This window comes from Onychostruthus taczanowskii, unplaced genomic scaffold (assembly GCF_017590055.1).
Source record: "Onychostruthus taczanowskii isolate IOZ18803 unplaced genomic scaffold, ASM1759005v1 scaffold69, whole genome shotgun sequence".
NCBI lineage: Eukaryota > Metazoa > Chordata > Aves > Passeriformes > Passeridae > Onychostruthus > Onychostruthus taczanowskii.
Genome location: NW_024504676.1, coordinates 3,633,010 through 3,650,752, shown reverse-complemented (window position 1 = coordinate 3,650,752; position 17,743 = coordinate 3,633,010). Strand labels below are relative to the sequence as shown.

General features: G+C 48.9%; 2 protein-coding genes and 1 non-coding gene across 4 annotated transcripts in view; all 3 read right to left on the bottom strand.

The window, feature by feature from the left end:
- The window catches only part of PNPLA2 (patatin like phospholipase domain containing 2), a 29,202-nt gene extending 25,033 nt beyond the window's left edge, over nt 1-4,169 (bottom strand). The window contains exon 1 of the mRNA XM_041421211.1: nt 3,806-4,169. Coding sequence (XP_041277145.1) covers nt 3,806-3,992 — 187 coding nt within the window. The 5' untranslated portion in view covers nt 3,993-4,169. The remainder of the gene's footprint in view (nt 1-3,805) is intronic.
- A 5,943-nt stretch (nt 4,170-10,112) lies between these two features.
- Nucleotides 10,113-14,693, bottom strand: RPLP2 (ribosomal protein lateral stalk subunit P2). 2 transcript variants are annotated; one of them, XM_041421180.1, is made up of 5 exons: nt 14,599-14,693; nt 14,043-14,169; nt 12,280-12,328; nt 10,642-10,740; nt 10,113-10,230 (listed from the first exon to the last, which is right to left on the bottom strand). In XM_041421180.1, exons 2-5 carry the CDS (start codon nt 14,163-14,165, stop codon nt 10,154-10,156), a joined length of 348 nt encoding a protein of 115 aa, XP_041277114.1. In that variant the 5' UTR covers nt 14,166-14,169; nt 14,599-14,693; the 3' UTR covers nt 10,113-10,153. The 2 variants fall into 2 exon arrangements, with proteins under 2 accessions (XP_041277114.1, XP_041277113.1); XM_041421179.1 differs by having other exon boundaries at nt 14,043-14,166; nt 14,593-14,639.
- Nucleotides 12,014-12,146, bottom strand: LOC121344885. The gene has a single exon (XR_005953894.1). It is a non-coding gene; the product is annotated as a small nucleolar RNA SNORA52 (small nucleolar RNA).
- Nucleotides 14,694-17,743: the final 3,050 nt, after the last annotated feature.

The window sequence follows — 17,743 nt, the reverse complement described above, 5'->3', positions numbered from 1 at the left end:
CCCAAATGCCAAATAACTGTTATTTCATCTCACGTCAATCCTGAGATGGGTCCTGATTAAGATAGCAATTTAAAATAATTAAATTTAAAAATGCTGTAAACAACCCAGGAAGTGCTTTCCAAAGAGCATCCCAAACAACACACAACAGCCCTGTTTCCAAAGAGCTACCCAATCTAGCAACACACGGCTTCCTGTCTGTATTCTTAGTACTAAAAGCATCTCCTCACCTTGCTTTTTCATTTTCTGTCATGTCTTGTCATGCTTTAGGAGAACAGCTACCTTCCACAGATGGGGTTTGATAGCCAGCTTTGCATTTGACAGCAGAACCCACCTCTTCCCCCCAAAATAGAAGCAATTCAGCAGTTCCAACCCACCCTCAGACAGGGCTGTCTAGGACAACATTCACATGCCACGCAGACAATTGAGATGCTGTTGGTTAACTGTGAGTCAGAGGGACCTTAGTACCAGCGCAAAGACAGCTTTTCAGTGAATACAGCTTCACATCCCATCATTTATTCAGGCTGCTATGCTCCCAAAGCAGGCACAGCTCACCAAAGTGAGATGATTCCAGACCTTACCAAAACTACATTCCCTACTCAGTATTAGGGATGAAAGAATCCTACAGTAGCTGCACTTTAGCATTCCTGGTGACTGAAAAAGGACGGTCTCACCACGTCGCATAAGCCAGTTTTTCTCATCCCGACTGGTGACGTTCAGATTTATACAGACAGGTGACCATCCTCAAAGCTCCACACCTAGATGTGTGAAAAGCTGCAGGTTTGGAGGTACACACAAAGAGGAGAGAGCAATGCCAGCATGAGAACTTTTCACTTGCTTGGCATATAAAGGTGCATTTCCTTGTGTGCTGGACTTCAAGAGCCCCAAGAGATGGTATAGATATGACAGAGGCTATTTTCCAGAATACCCTTAGGGCAGAAGCTACTCATGCCACAACACTGCACTATGCAGAATCAAATAACTTGTAAACACAGGAGACTGCCCAATGCACCTTTACTGCCATACAGATTATTCTAGTGGAATAATTGCACTGCTTTTTCGTGCCAGCAAACAGAAGAACCTCAAAGCTGGAGAGAGAGAGCACTTCAGATGCAAGGCAACATCACTGTTGTAACCCTGAATAACAAATCCAAGATCCCTACAAATTAATGGTAAAGTGCTTAACCAGAGCTAGGCAAGGTCATATCAGACTGTAAATACCTCCTGATCTCTTATATAAATATAAGGTGCCCTGCCTAAGTAATATGCACGCCCAATGTTGTTCTCTTTGGTGTTCTCAAGCACGCCTTTGAAGCCCACAGTGTGTTCTGAAGGCTGCAGATCACTTGGTCAGGGTTTTTAGTTCAGTGTCAACCCATAGCAAAGCCTTCCTGTCCTACACAAATGATGACACTGAGGTCTTAATAGAGAAAGCAGAATGAGTTCACAGGCAAGCTGAACAGATGCAAAGGCCAGAGGGAAAAAGCTGGAAAAGAATCCACTAAGTGGGGTCTTATTCTCTGAAGTCAAGCAAGATGTCTACTCTCTTCGATCAGGGTCTCAAAAGACTGGACTCACAGAAAAACCCCCAAGGAAGAGGTTTTTCCACTCCTCCCCTGCAAGTATTTGTCTCTGCACAGGAGAGTCTTCTTGAGGTCACAGGCATGAGGACACTAACTTTATCTACACACAGTTAAATAAGCAAGGCTTCTTTCTGCAAAATTCCCCCCTTTGTCATTCATCAAGAGACACTATTTAGCATTCCAGTTTCATGGACAGGGCAACTGACAGTGCAGAGCATCAATTGCCACGGGATTCAAAGCCCATGGGCTACCATCTGCTCTCAGCAGCACAGCAAACACAGGTACTCAGGACCCTCCAAGAGCCTGCATGAGAATGAACTGCTCTCCTAGTTCAGGCCTAGCTGTACCTCCTGCCCTGTCCTCTTTCACCCCTATGATTTCATTCTAACCTCTGCACCTCTGCCTGGAAGCTGCACTGTCAGAAGGGTTTATGACACGGACAAGGTACGGCCACGCACCCCATGTGCTTTTACTTTCAGAAGCCAACTCCGTTGCCTTAGACAGAGCTGCTCTCTACCCAAGACACCTGTCAGTCATGCAGGTGAGTCAGAAGAAAACAATTACAGAGAAGTCAAACAGAAGACAGAACTGGAACACCCAAGACCCAAGCCTTGGGTAGCTTTAAAGAGCATGGTTTGCCCTCCTTCAGAAGGTAGGTGAACGCTTCCCAGAAGATGGCCCCTAACCCAGTCCTCTTACACTCCCAGCATACCTCACAGGGAGTGGGAAAACCTATTCTGATCCACAGAAAGTTCTCCACCAGGCTGGATGCCTCCCTCAGGGCAGTGCCTGCCACACCATGGATGATGCTCTGGACATATAAATAGCCAGGACAAAGTAAACATGATAACAGGATTGCTCAGCACTCAGGATGGCATCTGAGCAAGGCAAAGGATTTGGGCACTACCATCAGCCTGTCTCACACTTGTGCCACACCTTGGAGAGGCAGAGCTATCACCTGGTTAGGGAACTAATTGGGGAGTCGCCTCTTCAACAGAGCAATTAAACAACTAAATCCCTGGCAGCTACCTGCAAATGGATCCCTGCACAAGAAGGGATTAGGGATTATTATCCCTTGTCCACAGTAAAAGTTGGCACTAAGGCATCACTACAGCCTTCCAGACCTCAGACTGGGGACTGAAGAGCTGTTAAGAGCTCCAGAAGTTAGGGTTGCACTTCACTGGGCATTTCTGTAAACAAAATGCTCAGGAAGGGAAACTTCAAACCTAACTACACAGAAAACACTAACTTTTGCTGCATTGAGGGCTACATCTCAACAAGGAGTGCTGCAGAAAAACACCTGTCAAGGTGAGAGAACTTCAAGCAATAAACAGCTCTGGCTGCCCTTAGCTCTAGGAGAGGCTCATAGTTCTCTGAGACTAAACAGATATACCGATTGTCTCACACCACAATCCTCTTTCAAGCTTAACAAATTTTTCTGCATTTGTTATTCTCAACATAAAAGCTTCCAAGTACAGACTCTAACACGTGTTTGTTAGCTTTCTCCCATGTGTAAAACGACAAAAAAGCCAGGAGGCACCACAGACCATTTTCTTTAGCTGTTCCCCAGGCATAGGGACACACTGCATACACTGTGTGCTTGCTTCAGAGATAACTTTTTAAGGTTATTCTGTAACTTGAAAACAGAGATAAAAATCTAGCTAAACTGGAGATCTAGCTCTTGCAAAGGGCAAGAGGATTCCTCAGTGCTCAAGAACCCAAGGAACAACACTCTTGCAGAAACAAACATGCAGACTGAAGGCTGTGCTCCTCAGAGATGCTGCCCAGCTCCCATCTGCACATGCACACTCCATGTCTCCATCTCCAGCCGCTTCACCTCCCGCTCACAGCCACTAAAGGCCAGCGTGCACCCCGTGAGAGGCTCCTCTCCCCACCCAGAGCCCCACCAGACCTACACCCAAGCAAGGTAAGCCCACAAACCGAGCGCAACAAGTCCACGCTACACATGTCAGTGTGACTGGGTGCCAGAACCAGGAGCCCTGTGCTCCTTCCCACCGTCAGGGCCTCCCTGACCTCAGCCACCGTCAGGGACCGGGGCGGGGGAAAGGCCTTAAAAACAAAGCGCCGCTCGCACTTCAGGAAGAGGCGGGCGCAGCGCTATTTACACGCACATACATATGTACACCCACACCCCCTCGCTGGTGCTCTAATTAACAAATTAGAAGGGAACAGGCGAAGGAGCGCCGGGCTCGGCCCGCGCTTACCGAGGCAGGCGCCGCTGACGAGGGCGGTGGCGGTGAGCGCCCCGGCCGAGGCGCCGTACACCTTCTTGGCGTTGGCGACCAGGAACGGGGCATGTTCCTGCAGGCAGCTGGCCACGCCGACGTGGTAGACCCCCAGGAAGCCGCAGCCGGCGAAGGAGATATTCCAGGTGGAGTCCGGAGGGAACATGGCCTCCGCGCCCCGCTGGAGGCGGAGGGTGCTGGGGGAAGCAGCAGCAGCCGCGGCGGAGAAGCGAAGCCGCGGGTCTCTTTCCGCACCGCCTCGGGACGGGCGGCACAGCCGGGAAGCGCCGCCGCCGGAGACGCGACCACTGAACACGGCAGAATTTGCCGCTGGGAGAGCGGCGCCGGCTGCCAATTTTATAGGCGGCGGCCCGGCCCTCGGGCCCGCCCCCGACATGGCCGCCGCCCCTCGGCAGCCCCGGCGCGGGCGGGAGCGCCCGGCCCCTCCTGCCAACCCTTCCTCCGGTGAACCCCTCTCCCGGCCCGGGGGACTGCGGGCCCTCGCCGGCCGCCGAGCCAGGGCACCGCCCTGAAGCGGCAAGGGCCGAGCCAGCTTCTCGGAGGGAGAGGGTTGAGGCTGCTCGCAGCACCGGGGCAGCAGGCTGTCCTTCCCTCACGGAACATCCTGATTCTTGGCATCAGCTCCAAGTCCTTGGGGTTTCCCTTGTTTTTCAGGGATCGGGCAAGAAACGTGAGAGAATAGGAAAAGCTTTTCCCTTTCACAAAAAGCTGAGGAGTCAGAAGGAGACAAGTCTTGTCACAGAGCAAGAACTGGAAAAAAAGGTAATCTCCCTGTTCCCCTTCAAAACTAATAGAATCATTGGAAGGGACCCACAAGAACCATCGAGTCCAGCTCCTAGACCTGCACAGGACGTCCCCAAGAGTCACACCATGTGCCCAAGCGTATTGTCCAAACACTTCTTAAATTCTTGTTAAGGCTTGTGTTGTGACCACTTCCCTGGGGAGCCTGTTCCAGTCCTCAGCCACCCTCTGGGGGAAGAACCTTTTTCTAATACCCAACCTAAACCTGCCCTGACACAGTTTCAGGCCATTCCCTCCAGTCATGCCACTGCTCGCCAGAGAGAAGAGATCAGTGTCTGCCTCTTCTCTTCTCTTCACAAGGAAGTTGTAGACTGTTGTACACTAATCACCAAAATGCACACAGTTGCTTACCTTTCCTAACCTTTTCTCAACATTTTTTTCTCCACATGCCTCTAAGCTCAGCAAAATGCTTACATTTAGTCAGTGCAACTGTGATTTTCAGCAGGCACAAGGTTGCCACTAGAGCAGCACTGGGTGAGAGGCCAGTACTATAGATCATGAAAATATATTTCAGAAGCTGTAAAGATTCCCTTGCCATAAACAATACAGACTATAGTCATCCAAATCATTAGGAAAGTATGAAAGCTTACAGAGACATCAAATAGATCAACATAGCAAGAGAAAGAGCTGCTCTACTCAAAGCTAGGAAGCAAGATCAGCAGGAGGGAGGTTTGGGAGATACGAAACAAAAAGCATAAATTTTAATGGAATCAACATAGGGGGAAAAGCACTTTCTACCAAAGCTTAAAAATCTACTTCATTAATGTTGGCATAAAGCAATTAGAATTTGTTTCTTATAACTGGTCAGAAGTTTCTCACTTGGGATAGTGTTATATGTGTACTTAACAGCTCTTTCACCAGTTGGGCTAGTGGAGGTCATCCAAATAACCCCTCTTCCTGTTCCTTCCACTCCAAACATCCTTTCAAATGATATGAGGGAAGCTAATACCCTCCCTAAAGAGTGGCCATCCAGGTTGCAAGAACAGCTGTTTAATGCCTCAGTCTAGTGCCTTACAGTCACGTGATGGAAGATAAATTCAGCAGGTAACCCTTGCATAAGTCCAATATTTGAGTTCAAGTTAGACATCATACTCCAGCCTCTATAGAGTTTTTCATTAAGTGTTTGCCCTTTGCTTTCATCAGACAGGCAGGAGTACAGCTTTATCTTTCTTTCAGGTCCTGCCCCCAAGCCCACCACCTCACCTAGCTGCCATAACTCCCCTTTAAACATATTAACATCCTGGAGTACATAAAGAATTAACCCTGCTTACCTTAGTCCTGTCTCTATACCCAGCCTTCTCTCCCTTCCTCTCATACCCCTAGTTGTTTTTGTAATTTCCTTCCTCCCTTGCATTTGATGTGGTTACGTAACCCTTGTCAGCCCTCATCTCCACCTGGAGAGGTGAGCCCTGGCACACCTGAGCCATGATTTCTTACAGGCCCTTAACACCAAGGCCATCATGGAGCTTCCACCCCATGCTTCTGATGACACAGAAAGGTATTTTCATGTAGTCAACCCCAAAGGAAACATTGTGTCTTGCCTTTTCCAGAGCAGGGATTGTTCTGCAGAAGAGCTGGTTACTGGGCTATGACTTGAGCAGAAGTCAGTGGCAAAACTGACCACTGAACCTTGTGTGCAGATACTTCCCAAACACTTGTAACCACAGGAACATCTTCATTCTGGAGCCAGTGCTGCTCCCTCTTTTTCCAGCATTTCACAAGCCTTAATGTTCCTAGCATGTCTGAAAAATAGAAACAACAGTGCTGCGACAATGCTGGAGTTAGTTTCACTTGATTTCCCAACAGCAATCTCATCCTGAGTTGTTTACATCGCTCTGCCTTGGCCCTCAAGGTTACTTATTTGAGGAGGTTAATGCTGCCCTGTTGAAACAGGTCGATTAAACCAGCCATGTGAACACTAATCTCTTGTGGAGTGCTGCCTGGGTACTGGCACTAGCAAGCTGACAAACAACTGTGCTTTTCTCAAAAAATAAATTAACCCCCAAAACTAATATCTTTCCCCCCAGTTAGAAAGTGCTACAGTTCTGTTATTGCTCACAATGCAGCAGTAAGCCAGATCAGAAGGATTTACAGGGCAGCTTTTCCTGTGTGCCAAACTCCAACTGAAACTCTTCAAATCCACTCGTGCCCCTGCAAGTCGAGGTGCCACAGAGACAGCTTCACATGCAATCTCTCCTTGTTGTGTTTCTTTTCAAGCCTAGTGAATGGTGAGCTGTTAGTACCTACAAGATAATAACATACAGGCTAACAATCTCTGCTTTTTCAGGCAAGACCTTGTGTTTTTGCCGGCCATTGGGAATTCCAGGGAAGATCAAAGGCAGCCCGTTACAATGTTGATTCCAGAATGTTACAATTATGGAATTGTTGTCCGTAGCCAGCAAGAAAAGCACGCCAGTCATGAAGTGCAACCCAAGTGCTCTCAACATCACTGGAAAGCCGGAGTTAAATGTCTTTTTCTTACCTGTGATGTTTGTGTACATCAGGTCATTCCATGGCAGACTCTTGGCACTTGCTTCATAGGAGCATGTCCTGAGGCAGAGGAGCAGTCCTGCTCCTTTGGGACTGAATTTTTCTTCTAGGAAAGGTACTACAGCCATCCCTGCACCTACGTAAGTCAAACCTAATGAGTTCAGCAGGCCTGCCTGCATGTAGCAGCTTGCAAAACTGGGCCTTGGTAGTAAGAGTGAAACCAGTTGAGAGTGGCCCCAGGGAGCCATTACTTATTGCTTTATGGTAGTGTCCAGGACATTCTTTCCAAGTAGTGGAGATGCCTTGTCCCTCTGCCTGCCCCATGGCGTTTGTAAGGAATGATGTTCAGTGAGAGCTGATCTAAGACAGCATGGCATTTGTGTACCAGGGAGGAAAGCCTGCACATTTCAATGTCAAGCCTATGACTAAATCACTCTCCCCTGGTGTCAATTTGGTAATGATCAGTTACTAGTGTAATCTCCGGGCACAAGACTGTCCCTCCCTTTCTCTGCAATGCCCTCGAGTCCATATTTTATGAAGAATTCAGGAGAAATCTTCTCTAGCTAAAACTGAATCTGTAAGTAGGACAGATAGGCCACAAGTCCAAGTATTAGCAGGCACTAGTCTCCTCTGAGAGAGCGAATACAATGCACCCACCCCACCACCCCACCTTGCCTTTGGTAAGTCTGAAAGGGCATCACTGAGACTTGAAAATTCAGAATGGTGACTCCAGAGCAGAAGCAGGGATCCCATCTCCTTCACAGCTGAAGGTCATTGAAATCAGAACAGAGTGAACTCCATGCAGAGCACCAAACAAGTGTGCAATAGACTTCCAGGCAGATCACTGCTCATGTACAAAGCCATCAGGTGGCAACAGTTTCATAAATAGGTAAGGAAGGGGGAAGTAAACTTAATAGGCTTGATTTCGTGTTCAGAAGAAATGTTCACTATGAAGAGGTTTTAGCAAATTCTGCAAAATGTGTGTGAAATCTTGGCGCAGAGCTGAGCCACGCCCTGACCTTCTCAAGAAAAACCTACGAGGTGGTTGTTACATTGACTCCTTGTGGCACTGTAAAGAGAGCTCTATTTTCAGTGCTTTCCCCGAGAGCTGCCCTCAGAAGTTCCTTTTCAGAACAGTTTTCCAATGAGCTATCCTTTTTCTCAGAGCAGGTTAACTGACAATTTTCATTAAAATCATGCACTTCTGCAAAGGAATTTAAAGGTTGTAAGAGGACACCCACTGCAGGATAAGGCCCGTAACTCAAGGTTAAAAGGTTATATGAAGATAGAGAAAAACAGGGTGAAAAAGTAAGTTAGTCTAGAGGTAGTTATACACCCCTCATCACAGTAGCCAGCAACTGGCACCACACGTTTGTTTCATCCCGTGAGCCTGGGCACAGCAAACTCATCGAATAGCTCAGTGCCATTCAAATAAATTCCTTTGTGCACGGAAAAACCCTACTGAGTGGTGTGCCAGGGCAATCCCTTCCTGAGTAAACACTGATGGTGCTCTTGAAGCAGCAAAGCAAGGCACTACTGGGGAAGGGGGGGGCACCTCTCAGTAAAACCACATCCAAAACCCACTCTTTTTTAGTGACCTGAAATGGAGAAATCACCAAGAAAAAAGCAACACAGACCTGCTCCCAGGGCTGAACCACTGCCATTACAGGTCTGACAGAGAACTAGCATGAACAATGAATGGTTTCCATTGCTATCAAACCACCAGGCTGGCACTTGAGAGACAGAGTAGGTGAAAGGTACTGGCACTGTTACTACTGTACATTTTTCTGGCACCAGGGAGACAAGGGCAGCAAGGGTTAGTTGCTTAAATCATGGCCATTTTGAAGCTCTAACTTCCAACTGCTCTCTTGCAGTATTCTTGGCTGTGAAGTATAGGGTGTTTGCTCTCAGTACACCAGATGAAATAGTTTTTCCTACTTGGATTTCACCCATCTCTACTCCCAGATGTACTTGCCATGCTTTGTCCAATGACTCATATGAACACAGCTGTATCAGCAATTTCTTTTCCCCAAAAACAACTTTGCTAGAAAAGCCCCTCAGTATACACACTGCAGGGATCTTTTTGACTCCTACCTGTGCAGACTTTATCACAGGAAGATCACCACACATGCAATTTGCACTGTACTTACCTACACTGACAGGTGAAGGCTTCCACAAGAAGCCAGGTTAAGTTGCCTGCCAAAACAACCTTCTAGCAGTAGACACTTCATAAAGCAAAACTTACCTTCCTCTCAAGCTGATATGTTCTTCTTGGCATGCCAGAGATGTTTCAGTTCTCCAAAACCACCATTCTCATGTTTCTTTGTTCAGATCAAGGTACGATTTATGTCCTGATAGCCCAGAACAGCCATTCAGCATGAAGGGTACCTCTGCACTGATCTGTCCCATCACAGCAGGATGCTGTTAGGTTTTTTTTTCTGGTTACAGACTGTTAAATCATATGGATGTGACAGGAAATCCTAGTCAACCATTTTATCAGTGCTGGCCCTAGATCCTGGAAATCTGACAGTAATGAAATTGGTGCTTTTAAATATTTAAAAACCAAATTACTATAATTAGCTCTGAAATTATGTTTCTGGCCTAATTCAGGCCTACTGTTCATTCAGTTTCACATTTTGCGATTGAATAAACAGATCCTGGAAAACAAGGTCCTTTTATTGAAGAGATGAGCCGCTTCACTGAGTAACCGAGAACAAAATAGTATGGAGAAGGCTAACATCAGGAAGATTCAGCTTCCACACACTGTTTAAGAAACAGCAGTGTCAAAACAAGCACCCAGGTTCACACAAGCTTTGCCATTTTCTCAGTACTCTCAGAGCTGAGTCCTGCAGCCTGTCAGAAAATTCACACGCATACTGCAGACAGAGATACAAATCAAAGCTGTGTCAGAGCTATTTCAAGAACAGCTGAATCCAAGAGCACTTGCATGGCAAAAATAAACAACACAAAAACATTTAAAACAAAGAATTTTAATAACTTCTCTATAACAAATAATTAATCAAAGAGGCCGAATCCCATGTCATCATCAGATTCTTCTGATTCCTCCTTCTTCTCTTCTTTCTTCTCCTCAGCTGAAGGAAAAAAAAGCCCAAGTGAATAGTCAGTATTAACATTGCACCACAGATTATCAAGGTACAAGTTTTGGTGTTCACAGCTCCCCTGCCTACTGCTATTGGAGCCTCCAGGACTCATCTCATTCCCTTTCAGCAACCAAATATCACTGAACATATACAGACACTACTGCTGCAGGAATGTGCTTTACACCAAGTCTCTTTGATTCTCTGTTTTAAGCAAGACCAATCCTAAGGCAGACAAAGAGCAAATGTTTCTGACTGTCCAAAAGAAAAGTAACTGTTCAGTTGACGCTTCCATTGAACTGCTGAAGTGGAAAAGCCCTGAAATGCTGACTCAGTTGTTTTGTTAGGCTGTTACCAGAGACAAAAGGAGTTGCCCCGGAGCCACACCTCTCCACTCACACTCACCGGCAGCAGGGGCCGCAGCTGCGGCAGGAGCAGCAGAGCCCCCTCCAGCAGAGACTGCCACAGCTCCCCCAGCCGGCATGCTGGCAAGTTTTCCATTACCTGAATGGGACACAAGAGAAGGTATTTATTTACAAGCTCATCCCAAGCACAGAAGTCAGGGGAAATGGAAGAGTGCAGGAAAAAACCGATCCTGTCTCATGGACTGAACCTGTCACTAATCTGCTGAAAATAACAAGAGGCTGCATCCATGATAAATATAAACTGTTCTGTGAAAAACTCGGGAATTTTAAGATTGACAAAGGCTTATCCCAAGAACGCTGGCAGCATATTATTAGTAAGTTTTGTTCTGTTCAAAAAGTCCCTGTCTTTCTTCCAAAAGCTATCATAAAAATAGCAGCAAACACATCCAATTTTGCACACCCACATTGTTCTCTGAATACAGCACAGTAGCCCAGAAAGTGATAATGTACCTCAGAAGTAACACATTTGCAGCACTGGCTTCCCCTGCTCCTTTTTTTTCCACTTTAAGGGTAAAGAGAACTCTGAGGGCATAAGTGGATCACACTTACAGGAGAGAAAGATTGATTTATTTATGGCAAAGAGTACAGTATTTTAAACAAATTCCTCAGCCCCCTATGAACCCCATTGCATCTCCTTGGAGACTTCTGATTTCTGCTCGTATTTGGACAGCCAGCCAGTTCCCTGGCCTCTTGTCTTTCACATACCAAGGCTCCCTTGGCATTCAAAGGTCACGTAAACACTATGTTTGCCTCTATTCCAGTTTCTGGGAATCAGTTTCTAAATAATTCCCTGTTACTTCAAGATCTAATTAAACTAGCAAAGTAAACAAACATGTTTCATATGCATGTATGTTCTAAGAAACAATTATTTAAAGTATTACAGAAAAAGACAGCATGTGTTGTAACCACGAGTGTAATAGCTCTCTTAGGTCTTTCAAACCACATGGATAGAAATGTCCAGTGCCTGCTCCTGACAGCAAGGCCAGGCAAAGTCCTGGCTACCTTTAAACAAAAATATGCCTGCAAAGTCCCTTGTGCCTATACACTTTCAAGAAATAAAAATTCATTAATCAGAAACCTTTGCACTACCTCAGCCCTATGACCCAGTCAATTCATGTAAAAAGTTCCAGCCTCAGTAAGAGCACAAATTTCTATGGAAATCAGCCCTCAGGGAAAAGGAAACACTGGACTCTAAGAGATGTGCATTGGAGCAGCTTGTGCTCATTACAGAGGGTGGAGCTGCACCCCACTGCCAACTGCCTGTTCCTCATGCTTCACATCACAGTGCACACAAGTGGGTAAAACACACAACATCTCCTAGAGACCCCGAAGGACAGCTCAGTCTCTTATCAACATGTCCAGAAAACTCCACCATGAGCAGACTACCAGTAAGCTCATACATGCTTCAGTTCTCCAGTTTAATGTGGTCCACAAGCGAAACCCAGCAGGTACTGGCACTGACCTGCAGGGAATTAGAATGGACCTGGTTCCACTCAATTCAGCTGTGAGCCACAATGCTGAACAAAGAGTCTGTGACTTGGCAGCAATTCCATACTCTCAGGTCTAAGCTATCAAAGTGACAGAGGCATTACCTGGGTCACTCAGAGACTCTACTTACCCTGGGCAATTACATCTTCAATATTTTTTCCATTCAGCTCACTAATAACCTGTAAGTAAAATTTACCATGTTAGAGTTTCCAAACAGCATAAGAATAAGCTACATTTAAACAAATATTGATAAATCATCATATGCAGTGCCTCCATCCTGCTGCTTATCTAGCCCCGAAATTCCTCACTTCTCAGTGCCAGAACAGAACACTGACATGAAAACTTCAGCTAAGTCTTCAATACTTTAAGCATTTTCATGAAATCTGTTACTGAATTCGTAACTAATCCAATGACCTTGAAAAAAAGAGGATATAGAGATGTTGTGGAACCAATTAGGAAGCCCCACCAACAGTGTAAGTCACTGAGGGACTGTTTACATTTCTTGCTTAATGGCCCCCAGGAGGCTCTGAAGCACTGGGTTCTGGACCCAAAACCACAGGGTCCCATTCCTAGCCCTACCAAATGCTAAAAGCCAAACTACTGTATCCTTGCCCTGGAACACAGAGTTCCAACTTTAATATTAGGACCATTGTTGTATAACCAGAGATGACAAAAGCAAAACACAATCCCCAAAACTGCTAAAGCAAGCACTTAAAAAAAATGGTCCAGAACTTACTGGTGAGTCCCAGCTATCAGGAGTCAGTGGCCAAAGCTAAAGGATTTTAGCCAAGAGCTTTTTAACAGGCACCTTCTGCTTACACAGAGCCTGTGATGTGTGAAACTACGTGCCTGCAGACTGCTCCATCCAGGAGAAAGGTGCTTCTAACGCTTCGCTACATTAACACAGCCTTCAGATACAGACAATCCAAAAATTAATTATGACCAAAACAGAACAGCTTTCTGAACATCGGAGGATGAGAGAAAGCAATTAATTCATTAAGGCATTACACCTAAAGGAGCCAAAGACCTGACATTTAAACAGGAGCACCATGAGTTCAAACCAGCATTCCAAACCACAGGATGCTGTCAGCTCAGCCAATGCACTGTCTCCTTGGGCCAAGGATAAAATACTGGGAAAATAGTTTCTTTTTACCTTTACCTTTCTGGAAACACTTCACATAGGAGTATGTGACAAGTCATAAGAAAACTTTATTGGTTCTTGTTTTTTTTCCCTATCACCAATTATTTTTAGGTCCACAATGCTGCAGATCTATTATATCACAAGAAGCATTCTAATTAATATACTCTTTAGAAGTCTGTCTTTCAACACAATCACTTTTGTATTAATTTCCAAAATCTTCCTATATATTATCCTCAAATACCTTTAATCTCCATGTTAGGACTTGCCTATGTTTCTTGGTGAGGAAACAAAGGCTCCTCTGCAGCACACTAAATAAGGATGCATTACTGAGTATCAGGCCTCCAAAAGTGTTAGCTCTGAATCGATACTGACCGAAAATAAGAAGTGAACCTTCACTGCACACTATACACCACGCCAGAACATTTTCAGTGCATCCTGATATGCAGCCACCATCCCAGTGGGGATGATTAGCCTGAACTACCACAAGTCAGCAACAACTGACAGACACCTTGGCAGAAGTGTTGAATAATACCTTTGCAGAGGTACTGAATAAGAAAGCCAGACTTTCAACAGAAGTTGTAAAAACTTATGATTGGCTCAGCAGTGTTTAGAATTCACACTGGTACGGATCACCAAATGTCTGAATAGCCTAAGAGCAGATCAGTAGGGAGGCAACGGGAACACTGAAGCGAAGGAAAGAGCTCCCATGTCTGCTGCTGGCTGGGACCTCTGGAATTAAGAGGCAACACCACCTTGTTCATGCGTTCATCGTCCGTCTCGATGCCGACGCTGTCGAGGATCTTTTTCAAGTCCTTGGACGTGGGGGACTCGTTGCCGCCGAGCACGGCGAGCAGGTAAGCTGCGACGTAACGCATCCTGCAAGACAGGCGAGGAGGGTTTCACCCGGCCGAGCTCCGTGCTCTCGGAGGGAGCCCATCCCTGCTCCCTCCGAGCCGCAATCCTTTGGCTCCGCTTCCACAGGAGGCCCCGCGGCCGGCGAGGCCACGCTGCGCACACTGTGCCAGCACGGGGCCCGCACACGCTCCCGCCCGCGCCGGCAGCGCACACCTCTCCCGAAAGGAAGCGGCAACGCGGCACTGCCGCCCGGGCCTCCGCCTCGGCCTGGCCCGGCCCTCCGCCAGCCGCGGCCCAGGCGCAGGCCGGGAGAGCACATGGCTGCCGCTCCCCCCCCCTACCCCCCCCACCCCGAGTGGTCTCGTCCGAGCCCCGCGGCCGCGGAGAGCTGCCGCGCGCGGGCCGGACGGCACCACTGCCGCGGAGGGGGGAGCGCCGCAAGCTTACCTGGGCGGCGGCGGCGGCGGCGCGGGACAGCGGCCTGGGACGTGCGCGCGCGAGGGCAGAGCGGCGGCGAAAGGAAGAGGCGGGGCCTCGGCAACGCCTTCTTCCCGCCACCCCTCAACAACGAGCGCTGCCATTGGACCGGAGCGCGCAGGCCAATGGGAAGCCGCGGGTGCGGCCGCCGCCAGCGCGGACGGTGACGCATGCGCAGAGCGTGGGCTGCCCATCCTGCCGCCGTGCAGTGCGGCCTTGTCGCTTGTGGTGGGATGGTTGTGATTCCTCAAATCACGGAGTCACAGAGTGAATGAGGTTGGAAAACACCTCTGCGATCATCGAGTCCAACCTCTGACCGAATACCACTCTGCCAACTAGAACATGGCACTGAGTGCCACATTCAGCCTTTCCTCGGACACCTCCAGGAACGGTGGCTGCACCACCAGCCCTGGGCAGCCTGTTCCAACACCTGAGCACTCCTTCTGTGGAGAAATTACTCCTGATGTTCAACCTAAGCCTCCCCTGGCACAGTTTAACACTGCCCCTCACCTCTGGAATCCTGCCCTGGCCTGGTGGGGTCACCACAGTCCCCTCCATTTGTCCCCACCAGGTGCACGCGAGGCAGATCCACACAGAGTCCTCATATTTGTTTATTTCATGTCAGTGCAGAGACGGGCAGTGTGTGATGAATCTAGAAAGCCAGCGCCTGGCTCGGTGGGTTTCTTCATGGAAAGGGGGGGGTCAGGCATTGGAAAAAGCTCCCAGGGAGGTGGCGGAACCATTGTCCCTGGAGGTGTTCTGGGAACAACTGGACATACCAGTTAGCTTTGGTCTAGTTGTCACGGTGGTGTTCGGTCAGTGGTGGAACTTGATGATCTTGGAGTGGCCAGCAGGATGAGGGAAGTGATCATCCCTCTGTACTTGGCACAAGTGAGGCCACACCTCAAGGCCTGCGTCCAGTTCTGAGCCCCTCACTTCAATACAGACATTGGGGTGCTGGAGTGTCCGGAGATGGGCAATGGAGCTGGGAAAGGGTCTGGAGCACAAGTCTTGTGAGGAGCAGCTGAGGGAGCTGGCGTTGTTTAGCCTGGAGAAAAGGAGGCTCAGGGGTGACCTTAGCACTCTGTACAAAAGGAGGCTGTAGAAAGGCAGGGTTGACCTCTTCTCCCAGGCAATTAGCACAGGACAAGAGGACATAGCCTCAAACCACGTCAGGGAGGGTTCAGCTTATATATTCGAATGGAAGAATTTCTTCACTGAAAGGGTGATTAGACATCGGAATGGGCTGCCCAGGGCAATGGTGGAGTCACTCTCCCTAGAGGTGTTTAAGGAAAGACGGGACATGGTACTTAGTTCCCTGGTCTAGTTGCCATGGTGGTGTTTGGTCATGGGTTGGACTGAATGACCTTGGAGGTCTTTTCCAATCTGAATGACTTTGTGGTTCTGTGAAACACCTCAACTCCGTGTGTGGAGTGGCTTCTTGCCCCCAGGTGACAGAACCCACTTGTGGGACAGCACACTGAGGCACGGCTCTCCGCAGAGGGACAGGGCTGCTCTCCGTGCTGGGAGGCGGTAATCCTGTGGCAAGGTCTCACCATGGGATTATGGGAGTCACCACCTGCGCTTGTTCACCTGATTTCCTGCACTGGGGAAAGGAATAAAAGTAAAAAGTTAACACTGTGCTGAAACCCCTTGGAGCCAAACAAACCAGGAGTGCTGGTTCAGCAGCAGGGCTGTGTGTGGGCTGTGCCTGTCCCTGCCTTGCTGCCCTGGGGCTGCCCCAGAGATCCCCAGTGTGGTGGGGCTTCTGTGGGAGCTCAGGTGCTCTCAGGAAACAGCCAGACTCAGAGTGGTATAACTGAGCCAGAGCTTGGAGCAGTAGTCAGTGATTACTGTCTACTACCTGTAGGAAGAGAAATTTCCCTCAGGGCCAGTGCACCTTGCATCCAGAGTCCCAGAATCAAGAAGCTGGGACATGCTGCTAGGATCATCAAGTCCAACCTATGACCAACACCACCCTGTCACCCAGACCATGGCACTGAGTGCCATGTCCAGTCTTTCCTTAAACACTTCCAGAGATGGTGACTCCACCACTTCCCTGGGCATCTCATTCCAATGCCTGACCCCCCTTTCTGTGAAGCAGTTCTGACGTCCAGCCTGAACCTGGACATCAGCTGGAGAGCATGTCCTCTTGTCCTGTCACTTGTTGCTTGGGAGAAGAGGCTGAGCCCCACCTGGCTGCAAACCTCCTTCCAGGGCAGCCCCAGCCCTGCGTCCTCTTAGGCGCATTTCTCTCCCTGGATTTGTATGGAATAAGCACAACACCCAGAGCTGCACGTGCCTCCCGCTCCCTTGGAGCCCAGGGGAGCCGAACCGGGACCGGCTGCGGTGCCAGGGCCGTGGCCGTGTCGGGAAAATCTCCTTTCGTGCCCCTGCTGCGGCAGCAGGACGCCTGGACACGGTCCCCCATAGCGTCCAGCCCATGTCCCGCTGCCTCTGGCACCTCCCCGTCCCGTCCCGCCCCGGATCGCGGCTCAGCTCCCGAGAACTTTTCAGGAAGTGGCGGGCAGAGCCCTGCCCAGCCCAGCCCCGGCTGCCGAGTGCCCGGGGCCGGTGCGGAGGGGTGAGACAAGCGGGGCCGTGCTCGGCCGGGCACGGGGCGCGGCTGCGGCTGCTGCGGGCCCTGCACAGCGGCCGTGGGGGGACGGGGCAGGGCACAGCGTGCTGCGGACAGCCCGGCCCGGCTGTGTGTGGCCGTGTGCGGGGCTGTGTGTCCATGTGAAGGGCTGTGTGTGTGTCCGTGTGCGGGGCTGTGTGTCCGTGTGCGGGGCTGTGTGTCCATGTGCAGGGCTGTATGTCTGTGTGCAGGGCTGTGTGTCCGTGTGCAGGGCTATGTGTCCATGTGCGGGGCTGTGTGTCCATGTGCAGGGGTGTGTTTCAGAATGTCTGTGGCACCACATCTGTCTGTGTCTGTTGGCTCCGAGGCTGCCTCTGTGGCTTCTGGAGCTGCCCTCTGGCTCCTTCACCACTGACAGTTTTACAAAGCTATAGCTGATGGGCTTTTTTCTTACACATGTTTGTAATGGGGCTGTGTACATCTTGTGCACAACGTCTTTGTAAGAAATGCTCACCTTTATACTAAAGCAGTAGTTTCACTTTT